The 18,985-nt window shown below is 44.9% G+C and overlaps 2 protein-coding genes and 1 long non-coding RNA gene across 5 annotated transcripts in view; 1 reads left to right on the forward strand and 2 right to left on the reverse strand.

The window, feature by feature from the left end:
- tnrc18 (trinucleotide repeat containing 18) overlaps positions 1 to 1,611 on the reverse strand; it is a 46,925-nt gene extending 45,314 nt beyond the window's left edge. For 2 of the 3 annotated variants that reach the window (XM_005468366.4, XM_005468365.4), the window contains exon 1: positions 1,447 to 1,611. The gene's annotated coding sequence lies outside the window, so the exon portion shown is untranslated. The other variant, XM_019355488.2, reaches the window with a different exon arrangement.
- Positions 1,612 to 9,879: 8,268 nt separating this feature from the next.
- Positions 9,880 to 14,049, reverse strand: actb2 (actin, beta 2). The gene is made up of 6 exons (XM_003443127.5): positions 13,901 to 14,049; positions 12,365 to 12,494; positions 11,923 to 12,162; positions 11,093 to 11,531; positions 10,804 to 10,985; positions 9,880 to 10,698 (listed from the first exon to the last, which is right to left on the reverse strand). The coding sequence occupies exons 2-6, from the start codon at positions 12,485 to 12,487 to the stop codon at positions 10,555 to 10,557; spliced, it is 1,128 nt and encodes a 375-aa protein (XP_003443175.1). The 5' UTR covers positions 12,488 to 12,494; positions 13,901 to 14,049; the 3' UTR covers positions 9,880 to 10,554.
- Positions 14,050 to 14,129: 80 nt separating this feature from the next.
- Positions 14,130 to 17,265, forward strand: LOC112846763 (uncharacterized). Its single transcript, XR_003219908.1, has 3 exons — positions 14,130 to 14,227; positions 14,480 to 14,705; positions 17,154 to 17,265. It is a non-coding gene; the product is annotated as an uncharacterized LOC112846763 (long non-coding RNA).
- The last annotated feature ends 1,720 nt before the right edge of the window (positions 17,266 to 18,985 follow it).

An 18,985-nucleotide genomic window follows, 5' to 3' on the forward strand; every position in this document is an offset into this window, starting at 1 on the left:
ATCTGACCGGTACTACACCCACACTGCACAGCGAGCAGGCAGCGGCTCCGCTTCCCAGGGAAACGAGCAGGAGGAGCGGCCAGCGGCTGCTGCTCTTCCCCCGACCATGAAAGCATCTCGCGATCCCGCTCTGGAAACCCAGAACCCGTCGGATTTTAGAAACCTATCCCACCTTTTTCTTTTCCTCCTCTCGATTAACAGAATTTTTTCTCCCCCAATCCGTAAACCTTGCACTCTTGGCTACGGGCCGAATCGCAATGTAAACCAATACACCATAAATACTAGAGGCGCATCAAATATAAATTTCAAACGGGTTAAAAATAAATAAGCTCGCAAAAGCCTGCATCATTAATCAGCGGGGTGAGCGGTGTTTTGTTGCCTGCACATGCAGATTTAGTCCGGGTTACTTCGCAACTGGACGTGGGTGCTGCCCAAGGAGCGAAATCTGAACCCAAGCCGCAAACACTGTGTAAAAACTTAGAATGATATCCACTTTATCGACGCTTTGCTGCAAGTTTGAACTCGTTTAAACACATAATAGTGGGTTTTACAGCACAGACTATAAACCAACGGACAGCCAGCAAAGTATGCGTCTTGATTCTGGACAAGAAAAGAAGAGAGGGGAAAAAAAGGTCGATTCAAATGAATTTGGAGCACCTCTTTATTAAAACCTCGCAGGTATCTGTGTGATGTTTAAATTCCAAAGAAATACAGAACAAAGTTTAGGGGAAAATAACAAGCAAATGCGACTTTTACAAACGGCATCCAAGACGGTAAAAACACGGTAGCTTGTAGCTTCAATATCCTATTTTTTATTTATTTACAGATTGCCCCCCAAATTAAACACGACTTACAGTATTAGTTATGAATTTAAGCTTAAAAAGAAAAAGGCTAAAGCCGAGTTAACCTTCAAAGGCTGCAAACAAACACATCACAGCAATGACTCGTGATATCCAAGCGGGCGGGCTCTGAAAAGAAGGGCTCGCTTAGAAATCACAATAACGCCTTTTTACCCTTTAGAGAAACACGGGAGCCAACGAGAAAGTGCCTGTATTTTTTTCTTTTTTAATAAAAAAGACTCCAGGACAGTTAAATTAGAAGATAAGCTAGACCGAAAGCTTTTTCCCCTCTCGGTGTGACCCATGCGGCACGGCAGCGCAGGAGGCTCGGCATTTCAGCCACGTTTCAAACTTTTTCACGGTTCCACTAAAAGCCACGCAAAACTCTGTCGGAAGAAACGTCTCGAAAGTTGCTTTTTAACACCGACGACAACCCGATAAAAAAAAAAAAACAACAACAACATGTCGCGTGCACTAACCTCCGCGCCCTTTTCAAATCGCAGTCGCGTACCAAAATAGCTTTTAAAACAACGAAAAACACGACTATTTTATTTAGAAAAAGCCATGGTACGCAGAGAAGACGGGGGAAAACATGCCCAGCGCTTACTTGAAAGGGTAAAATGTCGTGAAGGGGGCTTAAAAAATGCCAGCGCTTCTTAAAATCCGTCCAGGTTGCTGGGAGAACTGGAGTAGTCCATTGCAGGCTGGTCCGAAGGTAAACTGGGGAATAACTGGGGGGGGCGAGAGAAAGCCCGTGACGCGTCTAGCAATGAAACACGGCATTGTTTTGCAAGCCCCACCCACCTCCTTTACCACCACCCAACCCAGGACTTTGCACACTGCTCCTCTCTGATTGGCTGTAAGGAATGTCGATCAAAGCTCCCGAGTGTATTAAAAAAACACACACCGTGGCCTCTCGCCAGCACTATAAAACCAATTATGGAGCGAGGAAAGGTTGAGCAGTTTCAAGGTCCCCTCTTCCATCAAGACCGAGTGATCAAAACAAGCAGTGGGTTTTCTCTTTTTTTTCTCCAGCGTGTGTGCTCGAGAAAGAGAGAGAGAGGGGAAGGGGGTCAAAGCGATGCCCCCCCACTTATTCACCCACCCACCAGTTTCCACACTGATTATAATAGACGCTAAAAAGAATCACTGGAGATTGAGGAGTGGAAAGTATCCCAGGCGTTTGGGGGCGTAGTGAAGTTTTTTTTTTTTTTAGGTAGTGTGGCACTCAAGTTTACTTTTTTCTCACCAGGAAGCAGTGAATAAGCCTCAATTAAGTCACAGAATTATCCCACTCTCCACTATTTGCTACAAAGGGGAGCAAAACCGAGAATTCGAGCATAAAAACTCGCGATAGCGATTAATTACTTCATTTCATTTGGGCTAGGGCTTTACAAACAGTAGATCAGGTATATGGTTTCATGAAAAGACATGAGTGGAAATGGGAAACGTGTCACAAGCCAGAAACACAGACTATTTTATGTTTTAGGCCTGACAACTGACGATATGGGAGCCATCAAAAGCCTTGTTTAAGACCGCATCGTTGGGCCACGATAGGCCATATCTCTGGTCTACCATCGGCTTGGCGCTGTGATCTACAGCACTATTTCACTGGTCAGAGACCTCCTGAAGACCCACTGAGGACTTGTCGTTGTTGGCATCGTGAGGGCTGTGGCTCGAATGCACCGCTTTCGGTATGCAAATCGGGCTGTAAGTGAAAACAAGGCTGGGGTGTCCGCTTGTGCATAATCTCTACAGACTGAACAGGAGGAGGGACACACATATGCATTAAAAGGGGGAGAAAAAGTGGCGTACTCATTTAGTACCATTGTGTTAAGACTCATAAAGGGGGGGCGGGGGGGTCGACCTTTGGTGTCATCTGTGGCTGTAGAAGTCCCTCCCCACACACAGACACACACACGCCTCCCCTTCCTCCTCCCCGATGTGACCCCCCTGTTCTTCCTTGCTGACAGCACTGTCGGACCCTCGCGGATTTTTATTATCCATAAGTTTCCTTTGAAGTACACCGCCCCGCGTTACACAGTTGCAAAAATGTTGATTAAAAAAATTAGAGGCGGTTTCAAGCTGCCCGTTCCCCCCTCCTTCCTCCTCCCTCCATTCCTCCAGCCCCTCCCTCCTTAGTGCGCCGGTTTCAAGGCGACCCTTCGGTGTAGGGGCACAGCGAGCGCTTCAACAGACCGAATCGCCAAAGGAGAAGGAGGAGAGCAGCGAGGGCTCATCCGAACAGCAGACGTGGACGTTATGTACCCGCTTGTGGGGACATTCGGTCCCCGACTTTCCCGGTGGTCACGGCTCGGTGGCTTCTTTGTTTTTGTCCAATCGGACCACCACACCGTCAGCGAACTGAGCAAAAACACCAGGCAGCTCAGCGGCGGATTTCACCCCGCTGACCTGTCTGCTACGATGCGCCTGACATCCTTGACGGGACTCGGGGAGGGAATTACCAGGCGGAGATCAGAGTCATGTCCCGGACTGTCCGAGGGGACCGAGTCGGCCCTTTGTTCTCCAAATCGCTCCCGACTGGGAATTCAGACAATGCTTTCTAATTAGTGTCCTATTGTTGACCTCTTTTCAAACTGCGAGCGAGAGGCAGGTTTCACCTTCACTGTGTTGGTTTTGTCTTGTCAAAAACACCGCGGCTTCCGTGGGAGTTATCCCCACTTTGAGGTGGGTATGGATGATTCGTGGCAATTTTACCAAACAGCTTAGTCATGATTCCCGCGCATAATCAAGAGCACAGCTTATTACTTGCAGCATTTTAAGCCTGTTTGTTTGTTTGTTTTTGAGTTTTTTACGCACGGGTTTAATCCACATCCACAACATAATGTGTGTTTATTCACTGTAATAAAATGATAATAATAAGGTGACTTCTTTTTATACAAACATCACACTGAATTTCTATGTAATGAAACCCTCCAGTTCAGCCAAATAACCCAATAAAGGCTAATTCAGCATTCCTCATTGCACTCTCCACCTACAGCACAACAAGCAGCTAATGTGCAGAATAATGTGTCCAGGTTCAGAGACATATCTGTTTATTTCTAGGTTAGGCTTGTCACATGGACAGGAACAGATGGGACCATTTGGTAGATTATGGTTTTTTTTGTTTTTTTATAGCATATACACCAACTGTGTTCTTTGAGGATGATCCAACTGCATGTTCCAGGCTTTTGGAGCTGCTGTGGAAAAAGTACAGGAAAATATGATTTATAACCTAAAACGGCTGCTGAGTCAATAACAATACCACAGCAGTTTTTTTTTTTATCTTACTAACACTGTTTTTTTTGTTGTTGTTGTTTTTTTTATTCCACCCAGCAGATATTATAGATGTAGAACATTTGTTATCCTTGACTCTCATCCAGGCTGCTAGTGTTTTTCTTCTTGTTGTTGGCCCCTTATCTTCCCCCCTCAGCACCGTATCTCACATCAACCTCTAGCTGTGTGACTGTCCAAATACTATCTTTTCTAAGGCTTGGGTTAATTCTGTCCTATCAGCTGAAGGATCAGGTAAATGATTTGATTTGCTGGACAGACTATCTGATTTTCTCCAAGGCCTGTGGCTGCATTAACCCACGGGGGACAGAGTGAGGAGGCGGCATTGATTCATTCAGCTAGGGGTTCACACATCTGTGGAGAGGAGACGCATAAACCTACATAAATACAGAAGGATGTCCTCCTGCATAACCATAAAAACACACAGTAATGGGCTAATAAAACCATGAAGCATGGTTGTATTCTCAGTTAAGTATATTTTCTACTGTTTTCCATAAAACAAAACAATAAGTCCAAATACTAACCCCCACTCTCAAAATCCTCCCTCACACACAGAGCAGTGAGCCTGCATGCCCAGAGGGCTAAATCATTCATCAAACCACATCTCATGCTCGACAGAAGCTCTGTATTGTTACTGAAGCTGGTGCTACTGCACTGCAGCAAGATACATGCAGAAATATGTTTATGAAGAAACCTAATAGCAGTGTCATGTTTCCTGCTGGAGCGAAACAAATGTACATGCACAGACAACGCACACACGCGTGCAATAAAAATGCCACCGAGGCTTAGATGACTGACATCACCCCCCCCCACACACACACACACCAACCCCCCTCCACTTCAGAGCTGCAGGCCCATACAGACCCAAAGCTCTCATGGGGTGACTGCCAATCATCAGACAGAGCCTTGAAGGGTTTTGTTTTTTTTGTTTTGTTTTTGATTTTTTTTTTTTTTATGATGGACCACTTGAGAATACACAGCTGGCCACTTACTTCACATCAGAAGACATGTGTGCACAAGAGAGAGTAGAAAGTAGGTCCACCAATTTCCAGGATGTCGCAGTGAAGTGATTTCTGGTTTGTCTCTTTTTGCATTTTTCTTTCTTTTATTTTTTGGGGCGGTGTGTTCAGGGTTAGGAAATAGCCAAATGCACACAGCAAAAACAACACACACATACAACAAACCAGCTGGAAGAAGTACATGAGATGGTGCGAGGAGATACTTTTACATACAACACATCTCAATACAGAAAGAAAGAAAGGAAATAGTAAATATCAAAACAAGCATTAGCATTTGTTCCAGTGCTCCCAGAAAGATGAGGAATATTTTGCGTCACTTAGAGCACGATCATTTGCGATCAGCATAACTCCATTTTTACACTCACAGCGTGAAAGGTGGGAACATTACTAGCTGCAAACATTTGGCTTGAGCTTGTGTAAGTTGGAAGCTTGAGCAAAATCCTGAATGTGTTATCATGTGCCACCTGAAGCTTTTTTTTTCTATGTGCGTGTTTGTTTTTCCTCTACAAATGTGCCGCATGCATTGGAGTACAGTAGCTTGTGAAAGGTACTGTTTTGACATCGTCTGTGCACATTGCGCAGTTTGCATTCCGGTTTATTTGCCTGGGCGACCACAGTGATCATTCCTGATGATGTGACCCAGATATGCTATGGGATACAGCACATTTGCTTGTCGGTCTGCTGCGTGCAATGAGGGACAAATTTGCTTTTGATTGTCCATAGTTGTAGGTAAAAGTAATGTCAGGGTGTACACCGTGACATGAGCCAGCAGGCAAATTAGTCAGCTTAAGCATACATCAGATGACTAATAAGGCACCAAAGAGCCAGTGTTATTTGGATTTTTAAAAAAGAAAGAAAGCAGGTGACAGTCTTCTACCAAGAAGAAAACCCTGACTGACTTATAGTCTGAGCTTGTAATCAGATGTGAAGGTGCTAAAAAAAGTCAGTCTACCATAACTGAGATGGCCAAAAGCTTGTGGTGTTGCTTTCTTGTCTTAATCTTTCAGGTTCTTTCTTTTCTCTCCTGGAAATAGAACCATGACAAAGACACGGAGCGGTCACAGCAGAGAAATTTCCATCTGCCTCTCCTGCTTTAAACCAATGTGGGGGATGGCAAATGAGGAGGCAGTGGTTGTGTCTGTCAGCTGTGCTCTGTACAGTGCTCGAGCAAGCTTGCAGCTTGCAGGGTTGTATATTTTTGGTACTTGTTCCTCTTCCTGACTTGTGTGGTCAGATCTCTGAGAAATCATGTTTTTTTTTTCTTTCTCTAGAAATAAAAAAAAAACAAAAAACATCCACAGGCTTGCCACAAATGTAAGGAAACAGTGATGCAACAGACTCATATATCCTGCTGAGTAAATGCTCAGTGGTGATGTGTCAGGGTCACTGAGTCCTCCGAAGGCTTGCTGCTCCTGCTGCTGCACACACTGCTACCGATCATGCATCCTTATTCGGTTACTGTAGAACAGAGGGATGGTCTGCACTGCAGAGTATGTGAAACAGACACAAAACATCACTTTACAGCTGCTGTCAGTCAATCTGACAAGATACTGTAATGTCCTTTGAGGGATGGGGGGCACCCATGCAGAGATGAATTAACCCGCATGTCATCCACTGTAGCATTGAAATCACTCCAAACCCTGCAAATGGAGGATCTAGTGTATTTGAGTTGATTATTCCCCTCTGGCCTCCTCCTGTCAGCAGCTGTAGCCCTCTGTTTCTCCTGTTTGCCTTTCACCCAGTTCACAGACTGAAGAAGACTCATGTAGTACAGCAGCCCCACCTCTTGGACAGAGGTGAGAACTGCAGGTGAAAGAGGTCCCTGACCAGTGGATTTGCTTGCTCTTAGAGCCTCACGCCTGTAACAGAAAAAGAAAGAAGAAAAAAAAAAGAGGAAGGACACACTAAGCCTCTTTTTTTATGACAAATGCCCCCCCACCCTCCGCCCCACTGTGTCGTTTCTCACGGACACTTTTGATCTAGGAGTGCTTCATTCACAAACACCTGCAGTGCACAAACACACACACACACAACCCCGACAAAGACCGGGAAAATAAAGTGTAGTACACTACAAACACACACACTAAGCGCTGTTTCTCTGGCAGTGCGTGTTTTGCTGGCGTGGCAGTAAAAGGATATCAGAGGGAAGCAGTCTCAGCAGAATCACAGGGGTGCGCTGGGGCGGGAGCTGCAGTGAGATGGAATACATTTTCAATACCAAACACACTCGATCCTCGACGTGTGTGTGTGTGTGCGAAGCCTTTCTAGAAGCGTGCGTATATGAATTTCTATCAGCGCAAGTGCACACGTCTTTATGCATATGCACGGACCTGCATGTCCTCTCTAACAGGCCTGCATTCAGCTCAGGATACAGCATGAATCTAGGGCAGCCTGATTAATGGGAGCAGCATGACTTTGGGCCGCACTAGATCTGTGCTCTCTCTCCCTCTCTCTCTCTCTCTCTCTCTCTCTCACACACACACACACACACACACACACACACACACACACACACACACACACACACACGTAGAAACAGGATATGATGCATTGAACATGAGGGTGGGGCTGGTCTATCCATCTTATCCTCTTTCATCTCTCTGATATACAAATGTGGAAGATCCGCTTTTAGAAGTGAACAGGAAATGGGCCTGTATCAGCACGGGATCTTGTTTTCCCACCATTCTAGGAAAGTTGGCATGAAACCTCAGCTTGAATGGCATCTTTTAACCGCCGTCTCACAGTTTCTACCCAAACCCTTTGGCTGCTAATATATATACAATACTGTGCAAAAGTTTTACACAGGTGTGAAAAAAATGCTGTAAACAAAGAATGCTTTCAGAAACATAAATGATTGTTTATTGGCCCCAAATGTATTCTGCAGCAGGACAACGACCCCAAACATACAGCCAAAGTCATTGAGAACTATATTCAGCGTAAAGAAGATCAAGAAGTACTGGAAGTGATGGTATGGCCCCCTCGGAGCCCTGATCTCAACATCATCGAATGTGTCTGGGATTGCATGACATCCACAGAAGATCTGTGGTTAGTTCTCCAAGATGTTTGGAACAGCCTATCAGCTGAGTTCCTTCAAAAACTGTGTGCAAGTGTACCTTGAAGAATTGATGTTGTTTTGAAGGCAAAGGGTCACACCAAATATTGATTTGATTTAAATTTCTCTTTTGTTCATTCATTGCATTTTGTTGATTGATGAAAATAAATGATTAATACTTCCATTTTTGAAAGTATTCTTTATTTATAGCATTTTTTCCTCACCTGCCTAAAACTTTTGCACAGTATGATATATATATATATATATATATATATACATCTTACACATGCAGTGACACAAAGCACCGGGTCAATCGTGCATTTGTGCAGAGAGAAACGAGGATGTGAGAACAGGCAGGAGAGTCACGCCTTAGTTTGTGATATGAAGATAAATCAGCCTCTGTCGCCACCTGCTGTCTAAACAGCGCAACTGCCTGAAAGTCAATCCTTCTTTTTTCCTTTATGGAGAGATTTAACCTCTTGTCACTCACATCGTAAAACCGAAGTCTAAAAACAGAAAGATTACTGTCAGAGCTTATTATAGCCAATAAACAGCTCATCATGAGGAAAGCAGTGAAGTCATTAAGAGACACACAAAGGCAGTGAAAAGTCATGTGACATTTAGAGACTGTCCTTACTGTGAGACTGACTGACCTTTATAGTCACATTACTTTACACACAGTCAGCTCAAGCAAGTAATACTAAAAAAAAAACAACAAAAAACAGGTCAGCGTAAACCCCCGAAGCACCAAACAGCAGAGATACTGATGCATTTAAACAGATCATACTCCGATGCAAAAGCATCCTGTTACAGTCTGCAAGTACTGTGCATTAAGTTTAACTCAGGCACTATTTTCAGAATCTTCTAACATTAAATGAGATCGAGGTTTCATTGGTTCTCAGCAACACTGAGTCAAATGGATGGGAATTACTGGCAAGGCGCTTTTAATGGGAGAAGCCACAGTGCACCCACCCTCTAACCTAATATACACAACAAATAGCACTTATGGCACTTTAGTGCTTCCTCATGCTAATGAATCACTCACTGACAATAAAAAGCTAAGTGGTAATCTGATTTCTCCACCATCTAGCAACTTGGCTTTAACAGCAGCACTTCATAAAAATACAGACCAAAAACTGCTTAGAGGTGCATTTCTGTTATTATAGCAGTTATGAGGGAGTCAGCCTACAGTTGCAAGCGCAGCTTGTTAATGGGGAGTTAACTGGAAAACAGATTGTGATTAGATTTCTAGTTTTAACTCTGGCAATAAAGTACTTCACTGCTGTAACAGCTTGTAAAGGCTCAAGGGCTGCGCACAGCTGAGAGAACGCTGGAAACCGCTTACATTTAGACAGGATGTTTCAGCTTTGCCTTTTTAAGTGTATCAAAATGTAGAGCTACAGGTTCTCATTCAGTTTGTTGCCATTTTAGCTTTAAGCTTTTACAGATACCAGCTCATAAAGGCCAAAAACTATGAGCTATAGATCTGAACACTAGCATTACTTTGCTCCATGAATAAAGCATTGGTCTGGTTTTAACTGCTGTATAACTGGCATTTTAAGTCCACTTTAACACTCACATTGTAACAATTTTAGCATTATTAAGTGAAGACTAATCTGTGTTCAAATGTCATAAAAATGTTCAAGTCATAAAAGGAAGACAAGTCAGACATCACTTCGGAACACATGTGCACTTTATTGGGATTGTTTAGTCAGTGTACAGGTTGGCCCCACCGGTCTGGCACCCCATGTTTACCCCATCATTCCGAGACACCCCCTTGCCCCACCGCCCCAGGGATGAAGCCTCCCAACGTGGGGGGAGAAGTGGGGTCAGGATGAGGGTTTGCATAACAAAAACAAAAATTAAACAGGACCAAGATTCTTTTAAGGCTGAAAGTACAAAAAACCCAGACATAACTTACATACAAGCGATACTACAACCATGTTAAGTATGCGCCAACCACTGGGCAGCCTTCACAGAGGCAAATACGTATCTGAACAATGCAAGTTAACATTTGGAATCATGTGTCTGAACAATGCAGTTAACAAACATTTGGAATGACTTAAAGAAAAACAAAATGTACATTTTTTTTTAAGCCCCAGATGAGACTGCAGAACCCTGGGGTGTCTTTTTTAAAACCTAGCCAAAAACATTACTGTCTCCTTCATCGTTCCAGTTTTTTTTTTTAATCCTGAGTCAAGCGCCAAAAATAACTGAAGCCATGCCAATGAGTTGGTCATCTATTCTCTGCGCCTGAGTTGTGTATGAGAAATGTGTGGTGTGTGGTTGTTTTGCACAGAGCTGAAGTTGTTGGGCGTTTGGTTGGGGAAGGGGAGAAGGAACAGTCTGTTTAGAAGCATTTGCGGTGGACGATGGAGGGGCCGGACTCATCGTACTCCTGCTTGCTGATCCACATCTGCTGGAAGGTGGACAGGGAGGCCAGGATGGAGCCTCCGATCCAGACGGAGTATTTACGCTCAGGTGGGGCGATGATCTGCAGGACAATGAGGCAGAGTGTCATTGGGATACTTAATTAAATTAAAAAAAAAGTGCATTAACTGAACCCTTATGAATGCCACTAGAAGGCAAGTCAGCTCACCTTGATCTTCATGGTGGATGGGGCCAGGGCTGTGATCTCCTTCTGCATCCTGTCAGCGATGCCAGGGTACATGGTGGTACCTCCAGACAGCACGGTGTTGGCGTACAGGTCCTTACGGATGTCGACGTCGCACTTCATGATGCTGTTGTAGGTGGTTTCGTGGATTCCGCAGGATTCCATACCTGAGAAGATACAAGACACCAGTTAGCAAGTGGAACTGCAGGATGCCATAAGGGCCCAGTTTGCATGTGAGGATTTAATAAGTGGTGGATTTCTGTTGGGAACATACCAAGGAAGGAAGGCTGGAAGAGGGCCTCAGGGCAACGGAACCTCTCATTGCCAATGGTGATGACCTGTCCGTCAGGCAGCTCGTAACTCTTCTCCAGGGAGGAGGAGGAGGCAGCGGTGCCCATCTCCTGCTCGAAGTCCAGGGCGACGTAGCACAGCTTCTCCTTGATGTCACGCACGATTTCCCTCTCGGCTGTGGTGGTGAAGGAGTAGCCACGCTCTGTCAGGATCTTCATGAGGTAGTCTGTGAGGTCACGGCCAGCCAGGTCCAGACGCAGGATGGCGTGGGGCAGGGCATAACCCTCGTAGATGGGCACTGTGTGGGTCACACCATCACCGGAGTCCATGACGATACCAGTGGTACGACCAGAGGCGTACAGGGACAGCACAGCCTGGATGGCAACGTACATGGCGGGGGTGTTGAAGGTCTCGAACATGATCTGTAAGGAGAGGGAGAACACATTTTAGCTTTACAAAATTAAAAAGACAAGTCTAGCCTTTGTGACCACTGCACTCACTACATGCATTAGAGTGAGGCTGATTGAAGTTAGTAGAATAAAAGTGCAGAAAGTAAACATTCCTTCACACTTGTGCAAGTAAGTCAATGTCTAATAAAGTGCAGAGCTACTGCTCTCCTAAATAGACACAAGTGCAGGTAAGGCACACAGTCAAGAGACCTGTTGATGATAGATCATCTTATAGAGGAGAGGTCCTGGAGGAGAGGAGGGAGGGGAAGGAAGGAGCAAATGAGAATGGAACAGAAGGAAACCGGGGAGGAGATAAACACTTTGAGGTCTAACCAAACATTACAAGTGGAAAAAAGGTGTGTACCTGGGTCATCTTCTCCCTGTTGGCTTTGGGGTTCAGGGGAGCCTCTGTGAGCAGGACGGGATGCTCCTCAGGGGCAACTCTCAGCTCGTTGTAGAAGGTGTGATGCCAGATCTTCTCCATGTCATCCCAGTTGGTCACAATACCGTGCTCAATGGGGTACTTCAGGGTCAGGATACCTCTCTTGCTCTGGGCCTCATCACCAACGTAGCTGTCTTTCTGACCCATACCCACCATCACACCCTGAACAAGGAGATCAGTTTTAGTTAAAAAGTCAAAAATAACAAAATTTAAAGAAATCATTAAGTGTTTGCCAAGTGATAGCTGAACTAAAATCTTAATGTTAATATCATTAAGTTGAACAATTTTCTTGATTTAGGGCCTGATTTATGACATAAGTCACAATTTAAGGTAACATTAAAAGTAGACATGCGCAGTCGCTAACCTGATGCCTGGGGCGACCGACGATGGAGGGGAAGACAGCACGAGGGGCGTCGTCTCCGGCGAATCCGGCCTTGCACATACCGGATCCGTTGTCAACAACCAGTGCGGCGATTTCATCTTCCATGGCTGAACTGTTAAAGATAAAGAAAAAAAAGATTAGCACTCAAGCCTGCGGCCATTCCGCTTCTACTTCCTGTTAACTAGCGGAAGTTCACGAGCTCGGCCGCTAGGAGGAGCTCGTGCCGCACATTCCGAGTAAGCCAGACAAAAGGAAGTGGCGCTGCGTTCTGTTATTACCATATAAGGACATGGTTCGGTTTTGAGCAGCTTTGCGGCTACCGGCGCGTGGCGCGACGCCAGAGCGGCAACGCACGGCGAGAAAAAAAAGGAACAGTCCACATTACAGACTAGCCGACAGACCACTCCCTTCGTTTTACTATCGTTACAACCAGCGCCCTCCCACTGTTGCTTAATCACGCTCGCTTTTATGAACCTTCCAAGTCCTTTGAGCGAATATCACTGCGTCATGCAGCAGCACACTCATTCATTGCACACCACGAGACGTTTAAAAAAGATGAAGTCTGCGATTACTTAATATTGAAGCTAGTTTATGAGAAGGGAAGTTGCATAATGAACTTATGCCGACTCATGAACGGTCACAAGCGCTTGACTGGTGATCCATTTCCTGAAAGCCACGCCTTTTCTCGGAGTGGACGATCAGGCGATTGATTTGCAATTTCCTCATTTCTTTGTCACATATAAGAAAAGACTAAACAGATCAGGACATTCATTCACTTGAGCTATTAATCAGTTTATCACCTTTAAGAAAAGAAAAGCTAGTCCTTCTATCTTTTTACTGCAAGCCTTATAAACTGACACCAGATTAGGTTAAATAAAAGAAAGTAATTCATCTTTTAAAAGCGTGTGTGGGAGTATCCAGGATAAACGAGAGAGACTTAAAACTGCAACTGCTGCAAATCTAAAGGGCGTGCTAGCATGATGTGGCTAGGCTAATATGCTAAAGTAGGTCACACCCCGCCGCATCGGGCGCACAAAGGGAGCAGCCGGGATCCAGACAGCCTCAACTCGGAAACCCGCTTCAAAGTATCCTGCCTGGGATCAAATCCCAAGTGTCACCACAATCCTACAAAAAAAAAAAAAAAAAAAAAAAAGCCGTGCACGACTACACGGTGACAAACACCGGTTTTAGCGCAACCATTAACTCATAGGACGCCATTTACTAGAAGCCGGCTCCATCCAAAAGCACCTGTGAATCGCAGCAGCAGCGCTAATGAACTTGTCTGCAGTCATAACCGTTCCTCGTTTTAAAAAAGCCAAGCACAAGATACAGATACTGCTGTTTAACAATCAATACAATTCTTGCGAAGACAAAGAACCGCGTGGTCCCCGACGACAGTTTGCATTAAAGTGAATAAATTCATCCATGTTTACATAAAATAAACAAATCAGCTCGTTGTTTACTTAATAAACATCCTAAAATAAGAATCTATAAATAAGGATTTCTCCGTCTCCTTACCTTTGGGTGGGGGGCTTTTCGCTTTAAGGGAAACGGTTTCAGGCAAATGATATCCCGCACAAGCTGTGAGTGTGACGGCGCTCAGAGTGAATCCGTTAGCTGTGGGCGCTTGTTTTTTATACTCAGCCGGTTGCCTGGCTCTAGCCATAAAAGGTAAACTTTCGGAATTGCGCCTCCTGATTGGTCCGGCGTCACTCACTGGGCACGTCGCGTGCACGCTGTGGTGCACCGAGCGCTCGCGATTCGAGAGAGAAAGAGAGAGAGGGAGGCGATAATAGCAAAGGATTGGAGAAAATAAAAGGGAAGGGATTGCTGTGGCGAGGCCTAGTAAGTCTTAATGTGTAGATATACCGCTGTATGTTCAGGTTAAATGACGTTTATTGTTTATTAAAAGTGAAATATGTCCCTCCTGCACCTGCTCAGAGCAGTTTGTTATAAACATATATGAACGTTAGCAGAGCTCAGCACCCAGGACTCCTCCCTGTGAAGGCTGCAGAGGCCTCAGGCTTTTTTATCAAAAGGCTGTCCTCCCTCCCGGTTATTCAGCCTGGAATAACCTGGCATTATTTGATATTTCAGACATCGAAGTAGGGTCGGGGTGATGCTGAGGTTGCCTCCACTTTGAAAGGCAGATGTGAGCCCAGTGGGAGTCACGACCACTGCATCACCAGGTCAAAAGCTTAATGCACACAGAGCTGTGGAGCTGCCCCTCCACAGGCCGGGGAATGACCAGTTTGCTGTGTGTAAGGCCACCCCCTTCTCCAATGATGCCAGCTGTTTCTTATAAAGTTCATTTATATATCAGGTATGTGTCCTTCATGGCTGTCAGGTGTCCTGTAAATAGCTACCTCTTCCTCTCTGTTTGAGATACAGCGGCATGATAAAGGTGTGTCATTTCAGGGCATAATGGAGGGGGGAATCTCATGCTTGTCTCAGATTTTTATGCTGTGCTTGGTTATTATGGGTGTGATTCCTGCTGATTACTATGAAGCAGGAAGTATTAAAACTCCCTGCTCTATCAGACAGACGACCAGCACTCCCTGCTCTATCAGACAGACGACCAGCACTCCCATGCCTCTAACTTAATCACTCAGTAGATCTCCTTTGATTGACCTTTATTTAAATAAAAAAAAAAATCCAGGTTTTATTTACCAGTTTCAGATAAAACGCAGAGCCACACACACTGCGCCCATTTCCACTTCCTGTTCTTGTGTGAGTAGACTTTAAAACGTGTGATTTTCAGCCTTACTCACTCCCTGAGCAATGGGCCCAATCTAACCCCTGTCACAGACTTATGCTGCAGGGTTGACCTTGGGCCTGCAGGCAGGCAACTTTCCATCCCCAATTCACCCTGTATAAAGGTTTAACATTCAATCATACCACAGTGTGAAGGTTTGAAGGTTTTTCTTTAACCCCACTCTTCCTCTGTGGTCCCCCATTCCTCTCTCATCTATCTCTCATTAAATTCAAACAGCCTGCGCACCAATCCAGCCATCCTTCCATTCATTCATTCATTCATTCATTGCACAAGCATGCAGGTTATAAAAATGGCGAGGTGGCCTCAGCACCATTTAAAGCCACACTCACAGCAGCTCCTTCTCTTCTCCCCCACACCACTTCCCTTTCCTCTCTCAGTTGCATCAACTTTTGTGTATCTCGTTGTTCCTGCTCTCTGTTCTTTGTCATGTTGACTTTAAATGGCCATTTAAATGGACCCTTATAAGCCTCTTTTAAATGAGCTACAGCTTCCTGTAGTGTGAAACGGCGCGGAGTGAGACCTGCACATTTTAACCCTTCTTCCGGCTGAACTTTAATACTTGGTGGTGAAAAAACATGTTAAAAGCGATCAAATCAAGTGTTGGTTTGTGCACAGACTCATGGAGATGCAGTAAGAGGGCTTGCACATGCAGGGAAGAGCGTTTGCAGCAATCAAAATGTCTTCTGGCTACAATTTCTAATTAAATCTCACCTAGACTTCAGCGATGTTGCCTTGAACGCCTAAAGTTTTATTCATGTTTGTTTTATCAGTATTAAAGTTGTATTTCTAATGATTAAAACAATAAAAAATAAAACAAAAACATGAATCCTGTTAATGGAGGTTTGAACAGAAACCAGAGGGTTGTGTCTCTGTAGTGGCGTAAACAGGGATTGGCTGGGAAATGTTTAATCTGGCCTCAGGGTGTGCCTGTGGGATTTTGAATTCACAGTGTGTGTCTATGCAACGCACATACGTGCATAGGTGAGTCATTGTTCCAACCCACAGCTCCAGCCCCTACTTTGATTCAGGGCAAAAGCATTTAAAGGAGGATCTATTGTTTTTTTGTTTAGTTTTGAACTCTACTCAAAAGAAGCTTTCCATCATTTACAGTTCAGAATAATCACTGCTGATGTGAGGCTGGACCTCAGTGCATGCACCCAATGCATTCTCAGTCTTTTAAGCCAACTTTTTTTCTGATTGGTTGCCATCACAAACAGAAGGTATGGGCAGCGGGTGGGCGTGGCTTGTGTGTACCTGACGTGGCCATATTAGGTCATGTCAGGTACACATGATATCCGTTCTGTGACATCATGCAGGGCCAAAAGGATAAAAAAGTGTTAAGCTTGAGCTTTTGCCTCAATATTTGAACCTGTGGCTACTTTTAATATGACATCCACCATCGTAGCGGCGACATTGGCGTCAGAGCTTCTTCGCTCACTCCTGTATAAAGAATCAAAGCGGAGCTCAGGTTGTCAGTCAGCTTGGGCGAGCATGTATTTATGTATGTTTGTGTACAGCTCTCTGGTTGGAAGTGAGAGGTCTCTGGTTAAGTGCTATGTTGTCAACACTCTTCAGTGGGGAATGTGTACTCGCCAAGTGCTTGGAATACTGTCCTGGAAAGCCTCCTCCTCCTCCTCCACCTCCTCTCGTGTATCATAACAGCATGTGTGTGTATGTTGTGTAAGTGCGTATTTGTGCTTACACCCAGTGTACCAGCCAAAAACAAGCTTTGACCCTGGGCCCCTGCTGCCAAGATCCTTACTGCTATAAAGCCACCTAATGAATTTTTCCAGGGATTTTTCCCCCCCAGACGGGAGTTTACACACAGTCACTTGAGGTGTTGTGTATAATAACTATTACTGTGATCACTGGTTTTCTAAATAGACCACTTGTCTAGCTAAGTGACGCTTTAATGTGAGAAGCGAGTGAAGAGTCAGGGAGGGTTAGCTACTAGACATGGAACTACGCCTAAAAAGGTCCGTCTTTTCTTTACAGTGTGGATCCGCCACATGACCCAATCAATCTACTGCCAGCAGCACCGCGCGAGGTCCTGTGTACATGCCAAGTCCGAGCAGTTTTGATGACACAAGGAGGACTCGCACAATATCAGGCAGGTGTTTTTTAAGTTATGGCAGATCCGTGTGTATTATGTAAGCACGCCCACAGGTGATCTCGTTGGCTGTTTTTTTGGCTGAAGCCAGGTATTACCCCGGCCACGTGACGAGTCAATCAGTAACCCAGTGACCGCAGCACCATTTGTGTTTATGTGTTCTTTAAGGGACAGGAGCTAACCATGACCTCGTACTATCTTTGCTGACTCTGCTTTTATGTGTCTGAGTAATTTAGAGCTCACCAGCGAGCTTTACATAGATCTGACAGAGTGTGTCTGTGTGACTAGTGAGAAACAAACAGTGCTCTTTTGCATGAAAACACACACAACCTTGCAAAGTGCACACCAGTCACGTGTGTCTGTGTACACTCACTGTTGGCCAGTGATTTGAAAAAAAACCTGCTGTGACATCAGCACCTCGGGTTTTGCTCTTCAAATAAGGTAAGCAAGTAGTCGTCCGGGAGCGACAACACAGAGCGACGCCACTCCCTGAGTTGCTAAACCCGTCCCACCGTGGCTTCCTGTTCCTCTTATGAGTAAAGATGCCACAAGTTTCCCTTTGCTATCAACTCGGCAAGGCCATTATTGGCTAACTCGCTCGCACTGTAACCTGTTTTGGCTCTGTGTCTACACTCATGTGTCTCTTCTTCCTCTTTCTGTCCCCTTCATCATCAGGAGTAATAAGACAGTCCACACCATGTTTGTGGACATGGCCCTGAGGCTGAAATCAAGGCTTTTTTCTTTGTTTTTTTATTGGTCTGTGTAGGAAAGTTAGAGGAACCACAAAAGGCCTTTAGTTGCTGATGACTAAAGCCGGCTATAGAGGCTGGACAAGAATCATACACAGTTACACATCAGCTGCCTTGAGTCTTACTGTTACTAGACTGCAGCTCAATACAAAAAACATTAGTTGCAATTAGCTTTGCCAGAGGCTGAAAGCACAATGCTGATGTCAGATGAAGGATGGGAAGCAGTGATGGCAAGAGCGAGCGATAAAAGCGATAAAACCATCAAATGGGATCTTGGTTGAAGCTAAGATGGAAATGGAAGCAGAAGAAGTTGTCCAGAGGCGTCTTAATGTCATCTTGGAAATGCATCCTGTTTGTCGCCCGCAGGAGTTTCATTCTTGGTGCCCTGCAAGTGTTTTGTGTGACAGAGCAGCAGGAAAAGAGGAGGCCAGATTAGCTTCCCGGTTACAAGCTTAAGGTGAATGCAGCTATCCGGGGATTTTCTCCTTTAGATTAATGGCAAAGTAGTTTAAACAAATACTTTGAGTACACTTTCGGTTTCTAAGGACTGATGCCAGCAACAAGTGAGCACAAATATGAGAAATAAGGGAAACCGCAACTGTGGCTCTCTGCAGGAGAAAAGGAACAACAACAGCACCTCTACAGCTGAGTTTAGCTTCAGGGGACTAACTAGTTGCTGTTTTCCATGGTGATCTGTCGTGAATCCCTACACTATGTCCTGTCCACACATGGGCTATTTCCTCAACTGCCAGCTGCTCAGAACTGAGCCGAAAGGACAAGCTGGCTGTTTTCCAGTTTACACTTTTCCTGCTAAGCTAAACTAACTGGCCGGCTGCGTTGTATCAAAATATTATTGCCCTTATTTAAAATGTTGCAAATGACTTGTTGGTATATAACCTGTGAAACATATGTCAAACCTACTGTATCTCTCATGAATGCCGTCAAGTTATTTTGAGCCACAAACAAGG

The sequence above is a fragment of the Oreochromis niloticus genome, linkage group LG4 (assembly GCF_001858045.2).
Source record: "Oreochromis niloticus isolate F11D_XX linkage group LG4, O_niloticus_UMD_NMBU, whole genome shotgun sequence".
NCBI lineage: Eukaryota > Metazoa > Chordata > Actinopteri > Cichliformes > Cichlidae > Oreochromis > Oreochromis niloticus.

Bases quoted from the DNA above. Each gene is read 5' to 3' on its own strand.
- actb2 (XM_003443127.5), bottom strand. From the start codon at position 12,487: ATGGAAGATGAAATCGCCGCACTGGTTGTTGACAACGGATCCGGTATG. The intron at 12,163-12,364 runs GTTAGCGACTGC...CTCCTTGTTCAG, and splicing joins TCGGTCGCCCCAGGCATCAG to GGTGTGATGGTGGGTATGGG. The intron at 10,699-10,803 runs GTGAGCTGACTT...ATTGTCCTGCAG, and splicing joins CATCCACCATGAAGATCAAG to ATCATCGCCCCACCTGAGCG.